Source organism: Tripterygium wilfordii, chromosome 20 (genome assembly GCF_013401445.1).
Source record: "Tripterygium wilfordii isolate XIE 37 chromosome 20, ASM1340144v1, whole genome shotgun sequence".
Taxonomy (NCBI): Eukaryota; Viridiplantae; Streptophyta; class Magnoliopsida; order Celastrales; family Celastraceae; genus Tripterygium; species Tripterygium wilfordii.
The window spans coordinates 3506681-3532323 of NC_052251.1; the positions used below are offsets into that span (position 1 = coordinate 3506681).

Genomic DNA, 25643 nt, shown 5'->3' on the forward strand with positions numbered 1-25643 from the left:
CCAAAAATGACTGCACTCAAAATATTCTCAATAGCAAGGGTTAAACGGGGACAAAGCAAAAATGTGTCAGAAATACCAAATAATCCCTAGTTTGCAGACAAACGAAGAACAAAAAAAATACAAGAACGGGAAAAATAAGGGGGTAACAAAGGTTTCTTCATGGATTCTAATCGTTTACTTTCAATAGAATGGGAAACCAGTGAAAGATCTATCAATTTAGTAAGGCATGATCTGCAGTTTAGGGTTTCGGATATAATTATTGCATTCTTGGAAAGCCATGTCAAATGGAAAGCATTAGCCAATATAGTAAAGGGAATATACATCGTCAAATAATCACTCCCAAAAATCATTTTAAATGAAAAGCTTACCAAGTGCCAACAGAAAAAATATGTTCAAGAATCGTAAAGAAGCAGAATGTGGAACCAAATTCAGCCAACAGAAAATAATTTTAATAAAATGATGTTCTTTCTAGACAAGTTTCTAAACAAATGACTCACCTCTCATGATCCAACATTACACATTCTCCTGTCTGAGGCCTACATGCACCACAAATGTAAACTTTTCGTGGGGAATGTAACTTAACACATGCAATGTGGTACCACTCGTTGCACTGATCGCAGGCAATCATTGTCATCTCATCATAAGGTTTTCGACAAATACAGTAAAGCATAGTTCGAGCTCTTAGCCACTGCACAGACAAAGTTATCATCAAATAAGAAAATGATAAACCATTCAGACACACAAATATGACAATAGTTATCACCTTTAATTCTCGGTCTAAATGCACAGGCAAATTCTCAACTTCCGTAATAAGCTCAAAAACTTCATCTAGAACAAGAGCCCCCGAGTCTCTTGCAACCTGTACAATGAAATTAGTTTTGTATCAGATAATCAGACCAGCATAATTTCTTTTTTGTTGAGACGAGGTGAGAGGGGAGAGAGAGAATGAGAGAGAGAGGGATTTAGATTAGGTGCGGAACCTTTTTAGCTCGGTCTGCCCACCACAGACCAATACACTCCAACTCTACAAGTTTCTGCCTAAAGTGGTCTTCAGGTGGTATATTCATAGCCACTCCCTGCCAAGTATTTTTATACAGTAATCCCCCATTATACAATCAGGGAAAAGAAAAATTGCTCGTGGATTATATTTTCAAGCGCATCAGACCAAAAGCACATAAAAGCAAAGAAGTTAGCTGAATACATAGGAAATGTTTACGAAAGAGAAATCAGCAAGAGGGGCTGCAATATGAATTATGAAGGTTATTGCTTCATATTACAAATGGAAAAGAACTTCAAGAATGATCTATCCAGAACTATCACATTTTTTTTTGTGGAATGGAAAAAAAACAAAATCAACTTCAAACTACTGCTTGTAGCTAATGGTCTTAACATATTAAGGCACAACGCACTTGTGCACACTAGGACTCAAAGTAAACATTCATTTATTCCAGTTTAAAATGTTAAAAGTAATTACTAACCCTCTCCTTCCCTTCCCAATTTTAAGGCAGGCAATGCAATTACAAAGCTAAAATAGGCATGGAATCAAGGTAGTCAAGAAACTGGTTCCCATTTTATTGATCTTAATTGAGTACTTCAAGAATCTAGTGTAAGTTATACACACTTCTGTTTTCACAAGATTTTGATGTCATAATGATGAAGCTTCTATTGGCAAGTTCCGGAAAACTTCAACAAAAGAATTCCATTTTGAGTTGTGGAACAGTTTACGTCCTAGCACACACTACCAGCACATACCTCTTTCAAATGCTGCTGAATCTGTTTGATTGTGGGCTTTTCTATACCCTCCAGTAATCTATTAACTCTGAGTCTCCATGAATTTCTTGCCAAGGCCATCTGAAGGTCACAATGGTCCTGATGATCATACACACCAGCCATTTCGATGGCCTGCAAAGAGAAACAATTTCAAATCAGGAAGACTTTACCTATCCACAGCAACATCTTTTCAGCCTTTTAAAATATTTAAACACAACAGAGCAAAGACTAATCATGCCATGAAAAACATTAGTCCTCCAAGATTAAGGGAAAAAAAAATCGTAAATAAATGAATTGTCAGCAAATGATTCAGGGCTAGAAAATAAGTACCTTAAAAGCAATACTTAGCTTTTTACGAATAATGCTAAGATTTTTATCCCGATAAGAAGATGCAAAAGAAATTATTTCTGCCAAAAAACTTTTTAATAAAAGAGCTTGATCCATGAGTTGTTGCAGCATATCTCTTTCTTCAATCCTAAGAAAACAGGAGTCATACAATAATAGTTGATTCTCTCAGAACAAGAACACGAAGAGGATAAAAATAAGAACAAGAAAACTTGTAAGTGTTAATAACCCTCAAAGAAAAACCTTGCTTGTTGTCAATTATAAATTCTTGAAGGGATTTTATTAATTAGAATAGATCTGAGTCCAAAGATGCAAATAGAAATCAAGCTATTTCCCATTTGAAGCAGAAACAAAAGTGGGAAACACCCTCCCCCCAAAGCTCTTACTGTTCAAACAAGTAAAGTTTCAATTGTACTTGGAGGAAGATGAATAAATAGCGGCATGTATGCTTATCATTATAGCAAAGTTTTCAGGACCTTGCAAAGCGTTATGGAAAATATAATTGAAGGAAATTTCTTACTGATGCTTGATGGCACCCTTCTAAATGTTTGACCCAATCATTATCAGGTTGCTTTGCCCCTTTGTGGTGGTTTCTCTTTTTAAAAGAAGACTGTCATTATTACCACCTTTTACATGCTGAGCTTTGTTTGGCAGTTTTATGTCATAGGCATTGTAAGTTTTAGTTTGCTACAGTTCAAAATAAGTTTGTAGCAAAGGATTCCACAAGGAGCCTAAAAGACAGGAAATGAAATAATAGAGTGAATCTCACTATCAAATGTGTTGAATTCATGAAACAATTGTGATTTTATTCCCATTCAGCCTAAAATTCTAGGAATTTGTTGATAGTTAGAATAGATTCGTAGACCCGGTCAACTAATGCAAGCCAAAAACAAATAAAATAATTAAAATAGTGACAAGTTCAACTAAGACTTTAGTAACGGTGCTAACTATAGAGAAGAAATTTGCATCACTAATGCAGCGTATTACCTAATGCAGAAACTTTCAGCATCAGATATGAGCTGAATAAGAACTTTCAGCTCGGGACGCCTCCCTTTGAATCTCTGCATGAAGCATTGAAGAAATTGAGAAATGTAAACAAGGTCCACTGGAAAAAGAAACTCCTAAATCAACACAAAACTTGAGAACAAATACATACCAAAGGACTGCCTCCACTTTGAAATGTTGATCCACCCTCTAAAACCTGACAATACGTACATTTATATACCTCTGCGCAGTCAGCATCAATTGAAGTTGACTCCAGGCAATGCAAATGATAGCTGTCCATAATCGAAGAGTGGGGAGGGAATTAAACATCTATACACCAAATCATATAAATTGAACAAAAGTGATTATATGCAAACCATGGGTAATAGCTATGGGCAATAAAACTAATTACACGTCAAGCTTCATAATTCATAGCATAAATCCTCCAAAACAAGCTAAAACAATTACAGGTCATTTCTATGAAAATATCAGTCCACAATTTCTAATCATTAGCGTCAAGTCTCATAGCAATATTAGGACCTTAAGACGTGCATTGAAGAAGTACCAATAAACGTAACATAGTAATGGATCTTTACCAGTCCTCACATGAAGAACAAGTTAGATATTCCTGATCCCCTTGATAACAAGGATAACAAAAGCATATCTTTCTTGCTGTCCACTCCCGCAACTTGTCATATATGTACAAAGATCTTTCCATGGACTGTTGTATCTGCATGAATAAAAGTTACTGGTGTATTGTAACTACATATCCATCTAGTGGAAGAAAATTGAACATGATTATCCGATCAAAACCTTTTGCAGAGCTCCAAGTAATACATTCATGTCATCAACAGACGGTCCTAAGATGGCCAGGCAGCGTCGCTTCCACTTCTCAACCTTTTCTACTTCAGATAAAATCATATCTAGCTCTGAACAATTAAAGGCGGCAGCCTTACCAAGTTCCTAAATTTAACAAAGTGGAACTAAGTGAGCAAGAAATTAAGTCAAGAATATACTTGAAATAACTTAAATCGAGAAGGAAGCAATGTTTTGCTATAGGCTTTTGAAATACAACAGCAGCTTGTTGTGCGAAAGCACCAGTTTAACAAAAAGCACTCTGAACCCATAGCAAATGTACATAATCTTTTAAGCCACGACATCAAGTACATTGCAATGACAACTAAAAGACGACATATAGAGGTGGGAGAGAACTTAAGCCCATGGAAATATACAGGAAACAGAACTTCCCGCCTAAGCAAGAAGTTGATGAAGCACAAAAAAGACAAAAGCCCCATAAATACTAATACGCGCCACTACTAATTGGGAAGGGCAAGAACAGCAGGTTTAGACCTTGCTAGCATCAAATATATAAATGAGAAACTTTAGATAATTTAATTTGATTTACCAACACGTAAAAGTTTTCCACTGCATACAAGGGAAACGGATGTGATGAGTATCTGATCACAAAATGCATATGAACTTGGGCATCTCATGCAGTTAACGACACATGCCCAAAGTTTTCTTCTGCCAAAACTTGCAGAAGAGAAAGATAACAACAATTCTATTAAGGCAAAAATGTACTTTTCATCCCTCAACTATAGGCGTAGTTTCATTTTCCTTTCCTTTCTTGTCCCATTTTATGTCTCAACTATTGGGAGATAACCCAGTTGTCCCTGAAATAGATCCGGCGACGGAAAGTCTGATGTGGCATCTGAGTTGACTAAATTTGTACATGTGGGAATGATATGTCAGAGTCCACAGAAGACAACTATCCATGTGACTAATGAATTGAATGAAAAAACCCTAATCCCCTAATTACCTCATCTTCATTCTCCCGCAGCTGGTCTCCGTCTTCTCCGTAGGGCATATTGCAGAAACCATCTCAACGAGAGAGCTTTGATTGTTCCCTCGTAGCATACATGTCTCCCCATAGAGCACCTCAGAGAGTTACATAAGGAGGCATCATCGCCACGATCTAGCGAAGAATCTTGTCAAGCATATCAAAGCCCACGTTCATCTTGTAACTCTCTCTCTCTCTCCCCTCTCGTTCTCTCTGTTTCATTTTTGCGCTGTTTGCGACTTTCGTTATTTTCGGTGCTTCGATTTCTATAAATTGGCTCTATCTATGCCCAGCAAGATTTATGGTTTTATCTGCATAGATTTGGGTGGATCACGGAGGAGATTTGTGCAATTTGGGACAAATCCCTTCAAATTCTCTACAATGTGAGATTTGGGATGAATCCCTTCTGTTTGGCACAAATCCCTTCGAATTCTCTTCAATGTGCAATTTGGGACGAATCCCTTCAAATTCTCTTCAATGCAATTTGGTGCCCCACCTGCTGTTTGGCTAAGGATTTCAATGATTGTATGCAACTAGTAAAAGAGGAGTATGTGTCCATGAATCAAAAAGTGCATCTGTCTTATACAAATTAACACTAAAGTGAATTTACGCTAGTGAAGAGACTGCAATTTTTGTCTACATTTATAGAGTTCTTTGTTCAGATAAGCTTATAGATATCTTGATGTCTAGTTGCTAAATAATGCATGTGTACATTATGTGTTTATATGTACAGGTGGGTTTCAAGAATCCAAGTTGTTAGAGCTGCTTGGGGAAAGTGGTCTTAAGCATGGAAGCAATCCATTCTAAGCATATAGATGTAGCAAAGTTCATCCCATGTCCTGTATTACTTCTGTCATTATGAACAAGTGAGGACTTTGCTTACTTGGTTTTCCTTGGAGCTTATCTATGTTTCTACTAGACTGTTTTTGTGGTTTGTATTGGATTTTGTTATGGTTTGCATTGGATGTTGTTTATGTTTGAAGCAGCTGGCTTTGTGTTGTAATGTAAGACTTTATGGATAATATTTGTATTGAACTGAATGTGTTATGGTGGTAGTGGATTTAGTTATTTTGCCTTCTGAAAAATGCTGTGTTTACAGGGACAATTTGTCGATTCTCATGTAAAAATCGGGGACTAAATGTCTCACAATTTAATACATTAGGGACATATCGTTCAATTTTGGTATCGGTTGCCCTGTTAGCAAAGTCCGATTAGCCACATAGGTGCCACGTCAGATTTTTCAGACGTCAATCTCACTAGAAGGACTAAAGGGGTACCTGGCAAAAGGTCGGACACGAAAATGGTACAAAAAAGGGAAAAGGACGAAAATGAAACCTCGCCCATAGTTAAGGGACGAAAAGTACATTTTTGCCGTTCTATTAATGCCAAAAGTATGAGGCCAGAAATACAGTTATTAATAGTAGATATAATTGGTACACCCCCAAATTGTTATTTACAACAAAACATAGGAATGTCAGAATTAAGATTGGACATTCATTCAAAGACATTCATTTATTTCTCCATTTTCAAATCATTGACAGTAATTTGTGAAGTCCCTAATCAAGAAAACTAGCAGGACAACTTCGCATCACTGTTTTCTTTTTTCTTTTATTGAAAATATTCCCATCACTGTTGATAAAAGAGTTAAGGGATTAAAGCTTCAAGATTCCTCACTCCAAATTAAAAACTCCATTTTTACACTATCATCATCTTCACCAAAGCCTTTGTATCAAATAGTATGGGGTTTTACACTATCAACGTAAAGAATTAAATAAATTATGAGATTCCAAGTCTGTACATATAAAGGAAAAGTCTGCACATGATTTATTACAAATGAACAAGATAACAAAAACTTTTGAGTGCAAAAATGTGGCATACCTTGAGCTGTAATATCTGAGGCCAAGACCTCTCCTGAGATTCCAAACTAAAGAATTGATTCACTTGTTCTTGCCATAGCCTAAAATAGTTGACATTAAATTTAATAAAACAAAAAATTACAATGACGATGATAAATGGTGTTAGCCATATGCAAAGTACCACAACAGAAAATTACCGTAAATGGGAAACACAAAACATAAATGAGAAGACTGTAATGGCATTTAAATACAATATTCTACACAAAGGTATTGAGCAAGCTGTAGCCAGATATATGGCTGCAAAAGTCACTTCATCTGCAAGAGTTAAACTTTGTATTTCTCACTTGCTTCATAAAATAATACAACAACGATTCAGCGGATCTCCAAAATTAATGCGAAATCAAATGGGCAAGTGTGTTTCATCTTAAATGGAAAATTCAAACATAAATGAGAAGACCATACTGAAATCAAAAGGCAATGTTAGGTGCTAACTGTAGCCAGATGTACAAATACTGAAGGCATTTCATGTATAAGAGCTATGAATTTTTATTATACAGCAATGATTGAATAGACCTTCAAAAGTATATTTTATTCCACCATGAATTAGCATAATGAAATCTAATAAATAGAGAACATTAGATATTAACCATTTTACAGAATCAGAAAACTCACTTGTGCTCTTCAATGGCTTTGACAAGTAAACCAACCAACATTGGGAAGGATATGCTTATGCTCTGCATGTAGAAGATACTAGCATAATGTCTACATAACTATCTATATAATCAACTATTGATGATAAATATTCACCATAAATAGCGAACATTTAACTTCTCAAAAGTAACGAAAGCAAAGCAAAAAAGCAAACATAAAATCTAAACACCTGCGATTCAGCAAGAAGTTCTTGGGCTTCACTCATCTTGCATTTTCTGAAATTGCTTGAGAAGGAAACTACCTCTGAGGCTTTCTTGAGCCATTTCACACCATTAACTAATATAACCCAAAGAGAACAAGCAGACCATTTAACAGAAAACTTTTCCACAGCCTCCAACAAATTCTCTACTTCCTGCATGATAGCATAGAAAATTGTTCAGAAAATTTTTCAGGAAGAAAAAAATAAATAAATAAAAGAAAAAGAAAAGAAATAAGATACGAAAGGACACCATGCAAAAGCAAATCCAACAAGGAATAGCACAGAAAAAGCAACATCCAAACGTAAATATAACTCCATATGCAGAAAAGCTTCTATTCACTGAATACAACATTAAGGGCTCCTTATTAGCAGCAATTAAGTTAGAATCAATGTTGAAGCCAGTCCTGCAATAACCATATTTCTAAAGATCAAAATAGGGGCCAATACTTTGTGCAGGTTCCAACAAAGAATGATGATCCAAAACATAAGAAGTTCAAGGAAAAAAAACTTGATCAAAAAAATTCTGCAATTATGGTCTAAATATTAAATAACCCTCATTACACCTCAAAGGAGCTTATTTAGTTAATATTCTGTTACATTTACATTTATTAGGATGTATTATTAGTGACTTAATGTTGTTTAAGTTAACTTTCATCTGACTGATTGGGGAATTTTCAATAATTTCCAAGTTCATCAGAACTTGGCACCCCATACATATCTATGATATAGTTATTTCATCAGTTTTAATGTTACGTCAAACCCTGGCCAAGTCAATCTTATTCATCTCCAGATCGTAATCAAAATAATCAAAGATGAATATCCCCTACAACTAGTGGCTGGTGCAATTGCCTACACTTGGACATCCTACAGCCAAGATCTAGCCTTTCACTCAATCATCTGACATCATTTGTTGCTTTTTTTCTCAAGAAATTCATCGAGATGTGCTCTTTCAAATGACGCAATTTTAAACAGAATCGCAGGCAAGTGCACCAAACAATAACTGCAGGAAATCCTTTTTCATACTAACAGAATAGGATAACATGCATGAACATACATTTACATAAATTTGTATTTCAATAAGCTGTAATTTTGAAAGCATTTCCAGCTCAATATGACACAAAATCGCGCCATATGGTCAATCCTTAGTTCTGACGTTCAGGGCACACTATATTTGACGTCCAAGATTCCACCTTTTCTCTAACTTTCCAAAAGTTGCCTACTAACTCCAGCACATTCAACTATAGGTACATGTGCAAACCCTAAAAAATCTCACTTTGCGAAATCCAACCTTGCAACAAGATATTCAGCCCTAGTTGTGAATCATCAGATCCTGAATCTCTAGAACATAAAAAATGCCCCAAAATTTCCAATTTCACTGCCAAGTTTTTCTCAATAATTATAACAACACAAATCCTGAACCTTTTTACCATCTTGAATCCTCAGAACAGGAATTCAATCTTCAATAAACCCAGAGAAAGAAATATAACTGTTGAGGTCCTACGGAAAGGTCTTACATGTAAGCACCACTGGCAACAATTTAAAAAAGGAATAAAATTCTCACCTTGAGAGAAGGAACGACAGAACAGAAAGAAAGGGTTGTACTGCAATATTGCAGCATTGAACAAGCATTTTGGAGTTTAGGAATCTGAGGAAAGTCAAGACCAAGAGATAATCCAGCTTTTGTAATGGTTTCCAATTTAGTAATCAAACATTCAATTTTCGAACGAAGACCATTGCTTATTTCACTGCCAATATCACTTAGATCAAACAGGCAATCTGCCTCAAGAAGTATAGAGCAGGCGTCATTCTCCCATTGCTCACAATTCTTTAATACTCTTTCAAGTAATTTCGGTTCTTCAAAAGATATCTTCAGTAAGAAAGACTGAGAAACCAACTCCTGCAAGAGTTGAGCATTTCAGCATAAACGTGCTCCATTTTCAAGGAAAAAAAAAGCAACATGGAGAGACATGACAAACCTTGAGACTATCGATCTTCGGCAAAGAATGGGTAGGAATCCCAGAAAAGGCAGAACCAAAAAATGGTTTAGAATTCTCTAACCAAGACTTTGCCAGTGATACTGCATCTTGGACATCATCCAGAGAAGGGAGGACTACCCATATATCTTCCGAATTCCTAAAGATGTAAACTCAACGATTATTTCTGGTAAAAGAAGATAAACAATAAAAGTCATGTGAAGATAATGAGAGAAAAACAGCCAGAACCTTATAGCATCCTCAAAGTCAGACATCTGAGCCCCGTGTGCAAGAATTCCTGTTGCTCTTTGTTCCCAATGTAGAGCCTTCTCAAGAATCATCGACATATCAACAAATAATTGCTCTCCCTCAATGTGTAAGCTGAAAAAGTCGTGTGCAAGACTTGAGAAAATAATTGAAATAAAAGTAAAAGAACAGAAATGTCAGACTGAGAGGCATCAAGCAAGAAAGCATACACGACAGCCTCCATCATCAGCTGCTGCATTGATTCCAAAGGCCCTTTGATTTCACGAGCCTGTATTAAATAACATTTGATGGTGAAACTAATCTTCATTTGATGAATAGCAATCATTATAGGTGAACATGTGGCCCAATGGTAGAGTTGTAGGATGCAACCTAGAGGTCAAAGGTCCAATTCAAACAGTCTCTCCACAATTCAAGTGGGGGTCAGGTTTGCGTACATCTTATCCGTCCCCGACTCCACTCATTGCGGGAGCTTTGTGCACGGGTGTTGTTTAACTTTTATGAATAGCAATCATTAACTAAATGAAGCATTCATGTCCAGCTATAAGAAAACATTGGACTTTAAAAGCTTTCCCTTTCTTGGAGGTGGGTGAAGGAAGCTGAAGGGTTATATTAAGTGGCAACAAAATACTAAGCACTGGACAGAAGCTGGAAAGAAAAATATGCTGTCTCTTTTACCTTCAATGCCTTCTGTCTGCAACAAGCCTTCTTCAACTCAGCCTCCACAAGAGGCAACTTATCAACTGTCGGAGAAAAGAAAATATATTCAGGGAGATTTAAAGAAAGATATTTACTACAGAAAACAATTCAACTGATGGAGGACAATATTATGAGGACGAAAATTATCGATGCAAAATAAGGAGCAGGGAGAAATGGTTTCCAAGGCTAATAGAAATTTGCAATGGGTTCGGTTTTGGAAGCAAATTTTTCAAGAATGGGAGGAATGGTTGTCCTATGTTCATTTTGCAGTTGGCAAAGGGAAAAGAGTGGTCTTTCGGCGTGACAAACAGTACAGGATGGATCCATCAAGTGTTCAATTCCATTCAATTTTTGGGATGGCTATAAATAAAGAGATGTTTTGGTGGAAGATAGCTATGAAATGGGGGAAGGGGTAGTTAGTCAGAATGTAACTTTTACAATGGAGGTTATACATTGGGAGTTGGAGGAGTTTAACATCTTCTTTGAAACCATCTACAATTGTATCCCTTGGTGCCTATACAATTTTTTTACAATAATGACTGTGCCTTTTGTTTATGATACTTATCACTTATCATTCAAAAAACGTACTACTGATAGATTAATGATTGCTACTAAAAAACACCACAATAAGAGTTCAGAAAAGAACAAACCTTGAATTCTCAAATATGCCCCATCTTTAAGAATGCAGTTCAACTCATCAATTACATTACATTGATCCTTCCGTTCATGAACATTCTCTAAGACATCATTAACACGAGTAATCCATGAAAGAGCATCAAAGTGGTATTGCTTCAGAAGGGCCAATTCCGGTATATTAATCGTGAAAGTATTCCATTCTTGGAGAACCCCTTCAACATTCTGTTAAACTCAAATTATAATGTTAGAAATATGTATACATGACCTTCAATTACAAGAATCATAGGTCAAAGACGAGAGAGAGTGAGAGAGAGAAGAAACCGCAAAGCTCACCTGCAGACTAGTAAGACCATTTAGAATTTCGTTGCACCGAACTCGACACAATTCAGCTTGCCTTAATAGATTCAAAAGCATTTCTGCTTCTGGAAGATTAACTTCAAGCTCCTTCATCTACTCAACAAAATCAGCACTAATCAAAACCAAGACCACAAGATATGACAGCAGGAATGACAAAGCAATTGTAGAGGATAAAGAAATTCATATCACCTCTGAGTTTAATTTGTAAAGAACATCAACTGCAATTGCTGCAGGACGTTTATCAGCCACATATTTTCTTACGCTGTCGATCCAGACCTACAGTGTCTCAAAATGAAATCCCATTAACAACAATGAAAAAGCACAGAAACATTGTCATTCGGAGGAAACTCGATTAGATTGGCAAATCAGGTTTTTCATCCTAAAAGAAGTCGACAATCTCTCTTTTCTCAAAGTACATGGAAGAAGTCCGAATGCAGTACCATAAAAAACTGATAACTAAAATGAACATCTTCTCCTAACGTATTTTTCCAGGAGAAACAACAGGAGAAGTATAATTTCTTTATTCCAACTTGTGAAAATACGCGGAAGTCCAATGTTTGGAGTGAACCAAAAGCATGTCAAGGAAATATTTTGCAGGGAAAACAAGAAGCTCATTGATGAGCCTATATCAACAAAGGCAACTGATGAAGATCTATCTAAAAAGGACTATTGTAAATATTCGACAATTGTATCCTTCACAGTGGGTGCAAAAACATAAAGCTGTAAAGAAATGCTTGATTATGGACATGTTAGAAAACTTGGCTTGTACTTACTGATTCAAGGCAGTCACATAATGATTTAAGGGAGATACAGACTTTAGTGTCACAATAAAACTTCTAGAAGTCCGGTTTACTTTTCCTTTGGTCTGATGCACTGTTTTAGGTGTCAGGACTCAGGACAGTAGTTTTGCTTCTAGTGTCAAATTCTTCAATAGGATGAAAGAAGTACACAAGATCATAAACATATATTCTATCTTAAAAATTGTTCAAGAGTTTAACAGATAAAAGTTTCAGTTTTGAATGTTTAAGTCAAAGGTATGTTTGTCCAGATGAGTCAGTTACTTCTAAATCTCACTAATTTTTGACTCAGAAAAAAACATGTACAATGAATAAAGTTCACACCACACACACACACACACACAGAGCATACATAAAGAATGATGCAGGACCAAGATCTGGAGTAATACTAATTTATTTTAGATTAATATCGTTTGTTCATGCTTGTTTTAAGCATACTAATATCGTTTATTCATGCTTGTTTTAAGCTTTTTAATATTAAGTCGTCCGAGTCACTTAAGTACGAGTACTAAAGTCTTACAGTCTACGGCAATGCTAGATTATTATAAATGGTTTTTAGCCACCACTTTTTTAGTATCCAAACAAGGAAATCAAGTAAAGAAACGTTCTTGGGTTGGATAAACCCTACAAATTCGGGTTCCCTCTTCTGTCCTATGCTTTTCTCCTGACTCTACTTCTACAATTGACTTTGGAGAGAACTCACTTGCTGGAGTGTTGTGTTCAAAAGCCCCTACTTGTTTAAACTATCAGAAACGTACAAAAAAACCAATCGTGAATGCCTACTACATAATTTTGAACTGAAATGGAACTATTACTACAAAGGCACAGCACAACCATAAACATAGCATATACACGCGACAGCACACAAAAGGGTTTGTAACTCCACAGAAACTAGGAGGAAGAGAACAAAACAGACATAAACACAGGAGTTTGCATGCACACACACATATGACAGAAAAAGGAGAGGAAGAAAACTTGATGTGTAATCAGAAATATACCTTTGCTGAACTGATTTTCTGGGACAACTTCTCGCTTTCTTGTACATAGATTGGCAAACTACAAGCTCTGGCGCATAATGCTTCTAACTCAGAGAGCTGAAGCAAAACAAAAATGGTTAAAACATATATATATATCAGTAAAAGACCACTGAAAAGAAGCATAAGCAATCAAATTACAAACGTGGATTGACAGCATAATTATAGATCCAAGATAAAGTAAAGCCCCGATGATATGAACTGGGAATGATTTACATTTGAAGATGTGGACAGAGCGTCATCAACTTGCTGAATCAACATCCTAGCATCTTGTGCCCAGTCCTGTATGAATGAATGAAAAGGCAAGAGTTCTAATTAGTACGATGCAAGGGGAGAAAAGGCATAGCAAAAGCTATAACCAAGTAGGAAACAATAACCACCTTCAACTTAAGGCGTCCAGGTTCATTACATGGCACGGGATCAAACTGCAACAACTTATTAACATATTCAAATTTCACTCTCTCTAAATCACTGTCATGATGACATGACCACTTCTCAATTTTAGAAAGACAATCTCTTATGCCTTCTGCCCAATTTTGAGCTTCAATCAAATTCTTTACCACTTCCCGCATCTATATTCAAACGAAACAAAGTTGTTTTAGACAACATTCAAAGAGCACATTGAATTAATAGAACTCTGAAACAAAGGAAAGCTCAAAGCGAACCGGATCCATCTCGTAGCCAGCCCAAAGAAACTGTTCAGCATCCTTCAGCAAAGTAGCATATTCATCAGCAGAATATGGATTTTGTGAGATCTTACAGGACCGTAGAATCCATTTTTCAGCAAGTTGTCCAAAAGTTACATTGCCACTTTTCACCTACATGCATTATACATTCTTTAGTAGTTAATAATTATGAAGTACCTTTCACAATCAACCCTAATTTTATGACGTAATATCCAACTCATCACAGTAGTCAGTAAATAAAATCACAAACATCAAGATCGTGTAGTGGTTGGCTTCTGGCTTCAAGAGAACCTCAGTTAAAAGATTATAACAAATAAAATTTAGTTCGCATACAACACGATAAACAAAACAGATTCAATAAGAACTAAGAATAGGCCATTAACATTCAACCAACAATGTTCATATGAACTGTAGTTTGTTTCAACCAACACTCACAAAGTCACAATTGCTAAAAGTGTAATAGCACTATCGCAATACTAGTTTCCTTTCCTCCTGATGCACACCACTGTACCTCCAAAAAAGATGAGTATATGAAAGATATCACAATGGGGACCTTCTCCGGTTTTCAAGGGTTGCACATCATATTCTGAACTCCTATAAACTTTCAAATTTTCAAGAAAATTTTGAACTTATTTAAGGCCCAAAACTATCTTCCAAGTTCTAGGAAAAATCTATCCAAGGAATATGACTAGAAAGAGAAGCTTCATTCAAAAGGAATACCAAAGTAGGAATACCAAAGTAGAAATACCATTTCCACAACAGATCCCTATGACCATGCAATGCCAACCGTTGAACCACCCCAAAGGCACAGATAGTGGTAGTACATCTTTGCCTCAAAAGGAAAGGAACAATAGCAAATTTTAAAATTAAAGAGCCGAGATAGATAAAGCAGCAATCTAACTTCTTTTTTTAAAATGATAAATAAACCACCTCCACTTATCACGAACATTAACGTGCATCATATGAAAGCCGACACATATTAACACCACAGCCAATACCCTAAAACTATCAATAGAACACCAGCCATGATTTCAATATAAGTTGTGTATCTTTCAGCCTGCGAGCAAGGAAGATGGCAAAACAATATTTTATATTATATTGCACTACATTGCATCCTTAAGTTTAGCAACCATTAAGTATCATATGCTGTGAAAGGTAAAAATTGGAAAGAAATTGCTAATACCAATGAGCCGTTCTACCAATAACCAACTAGCATTTCCTTGAGATAAGTCATAAGTCATAACCATGCAAGGGCCATCCATTCATATTTCCATAGGCCAAAGCATGACTTTCAGAGTTCACAGTCTAATAACACTAGCCAACAAATCAGACATAAGCTATTATCTCAATCCAAAATATATATGAAAAACATAATACGCAGTATAAATGATGTGAAATGCCCCAACCCACCAAGTTAACTTATTAGGTTGAATGGCAAAGTAATTAAACTTAACATGGTATGTGGGTTCCAACACTTTGAAAGAACCTCATATGCGACAGATCATTTACCAACAATAAATATAAATCAATCATTTTATATTATCCAATACTATCAAAAATTAATTTTGAACACACCTTTTTCTTCAATAAACACAGCTCACTGGAGAATGAGATTCGCCTACGTGAATTATTGCTCCGTGGTCTCTCCTCGGAAGAGTTTTTAACCACAGGAAGCAACAAATCATATAATTCTGCCAGCGAATGACGATAAAGAAGACGATGTTTGCTGGATTTGCATTCGCAAAGGTGTTCCCAGTGCTGTATATAGGTAAATGTCGTAAGTAATCATGGAAAAATGTATGTCAAAAGCACCCACAAGATTTAAAATATAGAAGATGAGATTGACCAGGTCTGGTTACCAGGGATAAATACATAGGAGTCCACCATCCAATCACACAATTATGAACCATACTTACAGAAGTGGAAAAAAAAAAAGGACCAACAACAAAGAAAGTTAATGAGAGCTTACTGTTAGCATTCCCAATCACTGATTGGATCGCTTTCACTTACTGAAGAGACCCCAACAATTTATTTTTTTAATGGAACCCATAGTTACATACCTAAGCCTTTTCAGCACACTTAAATAAAAGAACTAGAAGTGCCAATACATGCAATATAATAGGGCAACATCAATTTATCATTTACTAACATAAATTATAAAAATAGGACAACACTAAATTTAACAAGTATCTAAAGCAAAGATACTCCATTTTCCCCCAAAATAATAAAAAAAATAGCATACTTTCATTGTTAACACCAAATTACAATAAATATTAGCATTGCAGATCAACACAAATAGAACAGTACAGTTAAAATGCAGATAAGTACTCATTTCAATAACAATTTTCTAAAGCTTTCACTGCTAGCAAAGAGAAGATGAATAGGCTAATAAAATTCTCATGGAATGAATACTGACTAATTTAAAATCAGTCATTTAAAGTTAATGACTTAATGTTACCTCCAAACATATGAAAGCTGATGGCCTACAGCGGCAGACAACAGCAGAAAGATAAAGATACTGCTGGCATATAATGCATGTTGGATCCTGTAACGGCCACCAAGAAACATTAATCACAACCAAAAGCCATCTCATGAAGTCATGATAAATTGATAACTACAATTGAATTGCAAGACACCAAAACAAAATATTAAGTGCCTATATTGTGCCATTTACCTCTTCAGTACCAAGATATGCAGGATATTTCCGTGGGGACATGGAAGATGATCTGACGAAGCCACTTTTCCAAAGTTGTTCTCTCCAAGTTTTCTCATTAGTATAAATCCTTAGCAATTCTTCTTCAAGATGTGGCAAAACTTTGCTATCGTGATCACCCTGCTAAAACAATGAATAAATGATATTTATCATATGCTACAAACAACTTGTTGAGTGAAGAACGAAAAGTATGAAAGCAGACAAGTAAACAATTATATCAAATGTGTAAAATCAGGAAACTTGTTGCGGACAAATAATATTGCAATTGCATACATCTTGCCCTTCCTGGACCTGCCTCCACTACGAGAGCCTTGTGCATCAGAATTGCATATCTTTCTTTAACATGAATCCATAAGAGAAAGTTGTTGGAATAATTCTCTATTGGTATCATGTTTCGTAGTTTTGACAAAGTTTTATACTAGCTGCGAACCTAACATAACCCACTTCCTTTGTCATTGCTTGGGACCAACCATGACACAAAGCGAGTTTCATTCTCTACTCTCCTTGCATCGCATGTATTCCGTTTTGTTCCTACTTAGTTTATAGCCCCACAAATCCAGAGTTTGCCTCCGTGTTTATATTTTTGACAAGCTCCCGACACACTTTGATTTCATACACTAAAACAATATCATATGCAAATAACATGCACCAAAGGGCTTAACCCTTAATAGATCTTGTAAGCACGTTCATTATGAATCACCACTATCGGCAAACTACAAGAGGCTCATATAAACTTATTGGGATGAAAAATTCAACAATAAATCCCTACACTTTTCACTATTCCCTCTTAAATATCATTTGTTATATTTAACAGGGACTAAAACCCACCAACAATAGTCCTTTAGATACCTTATCATAAGCCTTCTCTAAATCAATGAAAACTAACATCCTCTTCTCTCTTGCTTACTGATAAGGACCTAGGCACCAACTCATTATACCAAGGGCCCAACCCCCACCCACGCATGGGCCGGGCTGTTCCCATAGGCCAGCAGGCCCACGGGCCAAGATACCATCAGGTATCTCCAATTGGGCTCAGCCCTCATCAGAAAACCCTTGGTACAATGGGAAGGTGGCGGCCACGCTTATAAGCTGTATCATCCTGCCCACATCTTTCGATGTGGTACTTATCAATACCGCCCCCTTTGAAACCAACGCCCACGTTGGTCGAGCACCATGGCCCTTCTGTCCGTATTCGGACAGGCACTGCCATGGCCGGCCACTCCGCAGGGGCGGCCCAAAGGGAAGGATCGACAATGCTCCGATACCACTGATAAGGACCTAGGCACCAACTCATTATACCAAGGGCCCAACCCCCACCCACGCATGGGCTGGGCTGTTCCCATAGGCCAGCAGGCCCACGGGCCAAGATACCATCAGGTATCTCCAATTGGGCTCAGCCCTCATCAGAAAACCCTTGGTACAATGGGAAGGTGGCGGCCACGCTTATAAGCTGTATCATCCTGCCCACATCTTTCGATGTGGTACTTATCACTTACTTTTCTACATGTCTCCTTAATAAGAATATATCATAGCAGGTAGGCATGGTAGCATGTTCTCCTGACAATTGAGATGTTAAAAAAGCTAATATATTGATAGCCCTGCATAAGAGGAGTGATCCTATACAACAAGGTGGGACCGGTGACTGATTAAAAGGCTAACACTTGTAGCTTTTCTATTAGGTAGTTATTATAGTAGTTTCTCTAATGGGCGTTAAAATGGGGTTGTGCGAGGATGGGAAGCAGGTTTATGTAGTGGAGAATATTGGGAGGTTATTGGCGCCTCAAAAGCCATTGGGAGGCTACTGGTTCCTCAAAAACCAGATTATCATTTGCTTGCTCAATCTACTATAATTTCATATATCTATCAATTTGTTTCTATTCACTGTGGTGCTTGTATTTGGGTGTGTTCTTATCAATTGGTATCGGAGCGGTGTCGATTATGGTATGGTCTGATCTAAGATGGAAGGACAATCAAAGTTCTTGGAGAAAGAGGTGAGTGACTTGAAGACTACTGTAGGGAGTTTGACGGAAGACATGGCGGCGATGAAGACGTACATATGCAAGATGCACGACTTGTCGAAGCTGCAGGCTATGTCGGAGAAAGGGAAGAGGAAACTTGAAGGAGACTCTTCTCGTACTCCAAAGGACACAGTCAAGACTCGAGAGACGATCTCCAGTGGAGTAGGAATTTGGTAGGCGGAAGTTAGAGTTACCATTATTCTAAGGGGGTTATACAACCAGGTGGTTGTTTCGAGCGCAACAATACTTTGCAATCAATAAGTTGGCTGTAGATGAGAAGCTCTCGGCAGTTATGGAGCGTTTGGAAGGTAAAGCCCTGAGATTGGTACCAGTGGGTGGAAGCTCGTACACCCATTGTTACTTGGCTAGCTTTTCGATCTGCTCTATGGCTGATGGGGAGGAAGAGGGAACTGAAACATCCGATGGCCAAGGTACGTTGGAGGGTGAAACTACTATGGAAGACAAACCTTGAGGACAAGGTTGTGGAATTTTTTTATTTTTTTTTTTTTTGGGTGGTGGGGGGGATTGATAGACCTGCATAAGATGAGAGATCCTATACAACAAGGTGGGACAAGTGGTTGATTAAGAACTTGTAGCTTTTCTATTAGGTAGTTATTCTAGTAGTTTCTTTAATGGTAGTTAAAATGGGGTTGTGGGAGGATGGGGAAGCAGGTTTTACGTAGTGGGGAATATTGGGAGGTTATTGGCTCCTCAAAAGCCATTGGGAGGCTACTGGTTCCTCGAAAATCAGATTATCATTGTCTTGCTAAATCTACAGTAATTTCAGTTCTATTGCATATATACATATGGCGTGTTCTTATCAACTATAGTCAGACCGAAGAGAAGTGCAACCAACTCTTGAAGGAGGGAGAACTGGCCAATGGAAGTTACACGTGAGCTAAAACTTTGGTGTCTACGACCAAAAACTTACTATTAAATTTAGTTTTAAGTGGAGCGGAATGATGAGTCAAAAAAACCATCATTGTTAGCATCAAAAAATTGGGTCAGTATAATAACCTTGGCTACCACACAAAGAAGCTCCTCATGAGATAACACAGAAGATTTATGATACAGCCGATACCGTTCTGCTGCAAAACCACCATGAGGTAGCCAGTCAGCAGGAGCGAAATTGACAGCCTCTGCACAGTTCAGACCTGACAGGATCAGAGACCAAAAGTGTTACTTGCCGTGCACCATTCATAACAAACTTCAAGAGCTTTTCCCATAATTTATCTATACCAACTTATAAGATGTTATGCACATACCGAAATTGAATCCAGCATGGTAAGATCTTGGGAAAGTGATGACAAAATTTCCAGGCTCCTGAATGTAAAGCAGCCATACAGTTACAATATCAGAATCATATGACCACATGAGAAGACAAAAAATAATGCATCAGCAGCCAATAAAAAAACTGCTAATGTTATAAAAAGATTATTAGGCAGAAAGAGTAAATAGGCATTGCAAAGAAAGGACTCAGGCTGCTTTGACATCATACATGCAACCAACTCGAGATTACTCGGCCACTACTTTTCTTTGAATTAAAGCATGAATCTAGAAATGCACCAAGTGAGTTTCTCTTTTTTTTTTTCTGTAAGTAAAGTTAAGAGAAAATTTATTTTAAAAAAGAAGCCTGATAAAAAAATTCAAGCATCTTCTGATTTCAATAATGTTATTGTATTTCACAAAGGTAAGAAAATAAACATTTAAATTAAAGAAAAAGATAACTGATAAAGTGCATGTCTTTGCATATACCTGCATCACATTATAGACTGGAACCCCATTTTTTTGTAGGACGGATGGATTCAACATGGTTACGAGCTGAAACAGCAAATCTGGTTGGGCATCAAACAGATCAGGAAGACTATTCCGCATCACCTGCAGAAAAGTAGAATATCAATCATATTTCTTCATGACACATTCAAAAAGCTAACCATTTAGCACATGTGAACAAATAAGCAGAAAGGTCAATAAAGACCATGAGTAAAAAAGACACTTAATTCTCAAAAAAATCCAATTAACCTACTCTAAAGGTGATTCAAATGCTAATAAAAGGACGGATAATCATGGCAAGTTATTTTTCTTTTCTACTGTGAGTGAGGAAAAAAGTTCAACCAAGCAAAAATAGTTGGTTATGTGCAGAATAGTCCTAAACATGAAGGACAATAACAATCTGCAGAAGCTTAACCAAGAAATAACATCCTCCACCAGTTACAAACTCTCAAGGTTTTTTGTCACAAATAACTTATTTATCAAAAAATATGTGGAAGGCATGTCTAAGTACTTTAATAGCGAAATTTAACTTCAACTCAAAATAACAAAAAAGATCTACCTCCTCAAAAGCACTGGCTTCATTACCAGGGATACTGTACCAACATTTTGGCTCACCCCTAAAAAACAAGAGAAACAGTTATCAAGTTAATGAATGACATCCATAAAAGAACTAATTAATGGTTTTAAAGTAATCATCACTCGGAAATGAGAGCTAGAAAGAAATAAAGCTATTTCTTATAGTCTGCTAGGGTTCAAGAGTGTATCCATATGATAAAGAAACAAGAATCATCACAGTTAAACTTTAACTCTTTTAAGTTATTGCATAATATGAAATTCTCAAATAAAAAACGCACCAATTGACGAGAGGCATATGGGAGACTGAAAGAATGTCAACTGATTCAGGTTTTTTTTTTCTGGAACAGCAATTGAAAGTGGTGCCAACTGGGCACATGAACAATCAGGCAAGTTTTTGAGTTTAAACTCAAACAAATGAGAGACACCAAACCAATTTCAATGTGGTGAGGCACCCTCACCATGAATGTTAACAGGATCAGTCCACCCACTAGGGGTGGGTGGAAGAAAAAAGGCCCATCATTTAATCCGTCAGTGAATTTGAAGTTTTAGTTTACTAAGCCCAAATTGATTTGGATTTTAAAGCAGCCGTGAATTTGAAGTAGTCCAGCTAATGTTAAAACAGGTTTCAAGCTATCATCATCATCATCCGAGCCTTTATCCCAAAAGTTTGGGGTCGGCTACACGAGTCTATGAGAACATCACCGGAAATCCACCATATGTATTTGTTTTCTCCATTCATTTCTATCATGGATCATACACTCATCCACTCCTATTAAATTCATATCATTTCTTATTACTTCAAGCCATGTCTTTTTAGGTCTACCTCGCCGCCTCCTACTCTCTCCTATACAAATTCTCTAATTCCTCCTCACTGTTGCACCGCTATCATTAATGAAATGCATTTGACTCATAATTAATCAAACTAAGCAATACCTACTGAAGATGACATCTTGAAGTGCACAATAAAAAAACAGGCCAGCTTAGTTTAATATAGAGAAATGGTATGAGACGACAACCATTACTTTTGGCAGCGCAGCGTATTCAGAGTCAAAATGAAGATCAGCCACCTTGTTCATTTCTCAATGAGATACCTCTCAATTAGCAACTCTGTTTTTTTTTTTTTTGACTATTTTGGAGTTTGAGAAAAGATCTAACCCATGGATTTTAGGACTGTGAAGCTTTTCTTCTTGCTTTTCTCAATTTTCTTGAGAAGGGCTTGTCTTTTATGCATCCCAATTACTATTATTATTATTATTATTATTCAACACAACAAAAGAAAATATAAAATTAAATGGACCCTAATAACCAACATTTAGTGCATCATGTCTCTTTCCACAATATAATGTAAACATATCAACGAGGTACAAAACATCGTTAAAATTACAAAACTGAGGTGTTTGGAAGCACGAATAAGAAAGCTACATTAAACAACCGTTAATCCAAACTATTTCAAGGCCACATATCGAGGGGCATGTAGTGCCTAGCATCATATCCAAAATCTGCATAACTTGTGGTACTTTCCTTCAAGAGGTTGAGTAAGCAAGTCGAACAGTTTTACAACCACCTGTTCAATAAAATTCTTCTTTGGCTGCTAAATAAGTTCTGCCGCATGTTTCAGAATTTACTACTCCTAATGTAGTGAAATTGTAACATTACACATTTAACTACCACACGACTTAACAAAGGGCCATTGGCGTCTCTACTGTAATCCTCTTTTTTACTTTTGTTTAGGTCCCAATATGTCTCTAATGTTTTCTTTCCTTTCCTTCCCACGAAAGAGAATGAGTCGCAATGTAAAGATTTAGCATTGGCATGCTAGGTATCATATATAGATATCACAGAAACAGAAAATTCACAATGTGAGTTAAGACAGCATAGATATATCCTCCCTACACCTCTCAGTGGCTGGAGCCTGCCCATTTTCCATTTATTCGTCAACATCACAATCAGCAATAAAATGAACAACTAATATGTAATGTGACTCAAACGTTATGTTCACCAGAAGAATCATGTTTACATATAATATCCACCACACAAATAAATATCAAGAGCTATTTTCCAAGACAGTAAAAGGAGAAATTTTAAGTCTTACAATATCCATACATTCCAAATTACCACTTTCCTCTTTTTTTATTTTTGAAATGTTTTAAGGAGCAATTTTCTTCTATTGCAATTTTACAATAGTTACAGGGTTTAACGACTTCCCTGGCTGCATGCCCATGCAAAAATATCAGTTTGTTCCATGTTTCTAAATAATTCTTTTGTGGAAAAAAATTTTATTAAAGGGTGTATGCCACCAGAATAAAATTAAGCATCTTCAAACTACTTAAAGTTCATAATTTCATATAAGCTCAACGTGCTCCAAGTATGTTAGCAGCATAATTTTTGTTATTTTCATTCACGCAACTTTGCCCACAAGAAAGCACTAAGTTATGAAAAGATATTTAGCAAACATGGTTCATTCTATGTCTGCCTTCAAATCCTGCTAATTTCCCCATAACTGGGCCAGAAGCTGGATGTTATGACAAATGATATCCCTCAATATATTACATGTCATGGATACATATGGTAATCAATATCGGACTCATAACAATTTTAAACTCATAACAGGAAAAACCATTCTTCCTTGAGACATTCCCACATGTTAAATTCATCTCACTACTAAGAGGAACAAAAGGAGGGAAGAAGTATAAGGTCAAGGAACACAAATGCACTAAAGGTTCCTTCTCGAAAACAATAAAGAATCAAAGCATGAAATATCTTGCTAGAGAAAAGCACTTAGTAAAAAGACTTCAGCTTTTCTATGATTAATAGAAAAGAGACGTACATCCTTATTACACCAGTTCATAAAGGTGATTAATACAAGGAGGAGATACCACAAAAACATAAGTATCACACTCATGTTGCCTGCTTTCCAAAACATGGACATAGTTAAGAAACCGACTTCGACCAAGAGTTTATAGAGGATATCGATCTCTAAATGGGTATGGTGCAAAAAAGGATTGAAATAAGTAAACCATGTTATTACAAGTTAGTTGGGTGGCGCGCATAACCAGCTATCAAAGGGAGCCACAACACCCCATAGGAAGTAAAGTTTCAATTAGTATGAGTGAACCACCAATGTCAAGAGTTATAAATATTCTTGATGAGTTCCTATTTTTATCAAGGCAATATAGAGGAACAATTCAGAAAGAAGGAAAACTGAGTTGCTACAACAAACGAGAAGGGCAGGCCATGTTTCTTACTTTCTTTTTCAAAAAAACAATTATTAATTTCACTGAAAGAAAAGATGATGAAACAGGTACAAAGGATTTCCAAATCTGAACCATTGCAGAATTAGAAATACAAGATGAAAATTTTAAGAAATCATTAAAACAAGAAATTGTTTACGAAAAAAAAGGCCCAAGTAGACAAATAAGCTTCAAACATATCATCAAAAATATGGAGAGATGCCACTGCCACATCAAGTACATATATTTATCTAGGTAAAAATCTATATTAGGTACAATCCACTAAATATGAATCCGGTTGTTCCAAATACTCCTCGCCAAAGAAATATTTTCTATCTTCAACACCATTTTCATCCGTTACATCCAAGTCTCAAATGTAGGCCTATCTAATATTGAACAAGGATCAGCATTTCCCAAACCAATTTTGTTAAATGTAGGCCTATCCATGCACTCTCAAAGTAATAAACTACTAATCATATTCTACCAACAACAATGACTTAATAGTGATTAAAAATACCCTCGTATTTATATGTAAATCTTAAAACCAGTGCACAAGGTTCTTGTCCTTGGAGCCTCGGAGAGTCTGGGGAGGGCAATATATAGGGTCCGTTTGGCGCACAATTTTGACAGTAGCATATATTGCAACATATATGGTACATAATAAATGGTAGTAGATATGGTTCCAGAAATGTTGGTAGATGTTTAGTTGTACTTTTGTTGATAGTATAAATGGCGTTAAATAGTTGTGTAAATTACGTGTAGGGGAATTATGCATTAAAGTTGAAACATGGTAAAATAAATAACAAATCATTTATAAAAATTAATAAAATAAATGTATTATCAGCAATTACTTTTCAAATAATTTTAATAATTTTTATTTAAAGAATTAAATTATTAACTAATCCAAACTAAAAATGTGGGGTAAAAAAGGTGGAGAGAGAATGAGGGTATTATATTCACTCTAATATAAAGTGAGGGTTAAAAAAGGAAAATTGTTGCAAATTGTCCCATATAAGACCATTTGAAAATTGACAATATATTGTCTAGAAATTGTCTCGGTTTTTGGGATGGGAAATTGTTGTTTGTTTGTGGTTTATAATTTATTGTTAAAAGACAATATATGGTACACCAAACGGACCCATAGTCACTTTCTCCTGCATAGTGGAAATGTCGTTTTCATGG

General features: G+C 36.3%; 1 protein-coding gene across 4 annotated transcripts in view; it reads right to left on the minus strand.

Annotated features, from left to right (window-relative positions):
* LOC119987003 (lysine-specific demethylase 5A) overlaps positions 1-25643 on the minus strand; it is a 28582-nt gene that overhangs the window by 730 nt on the left and 2209 nt on the right. For 3 of the 4 annotated variants that reach the window (XM_038831686.1, XM_038831687.1, XM_038831685.1), the window contains 31 exons: positions 21215-21272; positions 20638-20760; positions 20148-20205; positions 19900-20036; positions 16826-16987; positions 16610-16696; positions 15727-15909; positions 14131-14283; positions 13846-14037; positions 13682-13747; positions 13430-13525; positions 11824-11910; positions 11611-11727; positions 11292-11499; positions 10621-10685; positions 10155-10213; positions 9928-10059; positions 9682-9838; positions 9267-9602; positions 7676-7858; positions 7468-7529; positions 6818-6896; positions 3913-4062; positions 3696-3829; positions 3272-3392; positions 3103-3176; positions 2101-2245; positions 1753-1902; positions 981-1076; positions 764-859; positions 498-688 (listed from right to left, as the gene is read on the minus strand). In XM_038831686.1, the coding sequence (XP_038687614.1) occupies positions 498-688; positions 764-859; positions 981-1076; positions 1753-1902; positions 2101-2245; positions 3103-3176; positions 3272-3392; positions 3696-3829; positions 3913-4062; positions 6818-6896; positions 7468-7529; positions 7676-7858; positions 9267-9602; positions 9682-9838; positions 9928-10059; positions 10155-10213; positions 10621-10685; positions 11292-11499; positions 11611-11727; positions 11824-11910; positions 13430-13525; positions 13682-13747; positions 13846-14037; positions 14131-14283; positions 15727-15909; positions 16610-16696; positions 16826-16987; positions 19900-20036; positions 20148-20205; positions 20638-20760; positions 21215-21272 (3957 nt within the window). The remainder of the gene's footprint in view (positions 1-497; positions 689-763; positions 860-980; positions 1077-1752; positions 1903-2100; positions 2246-3102; positions 3177-3271; positions 3393-3695; positions 3830-3912; positions 4063-6817; positions 6897-7467; positions 7530-7675; positions 7859-9266; positions 9603-9681; positions 9839-9927; positions 10060-10154; positions 10214-10620; positions 10686-11291; positions 11500-11610; positions 11728-11823; positions 11911-13429; positions 13526-13681; positions 13748-13845; positions 14038-14130; positions 14284-15726; positions 15910-16609; positions 16697-16825; positions 16988-19899; positions 20037-20147; positions 20206-20637; positions 20761-21214; positions 21273-25643) is intronic. The other variant, XM_038831688.1, reaches the window with a different exon arrangement.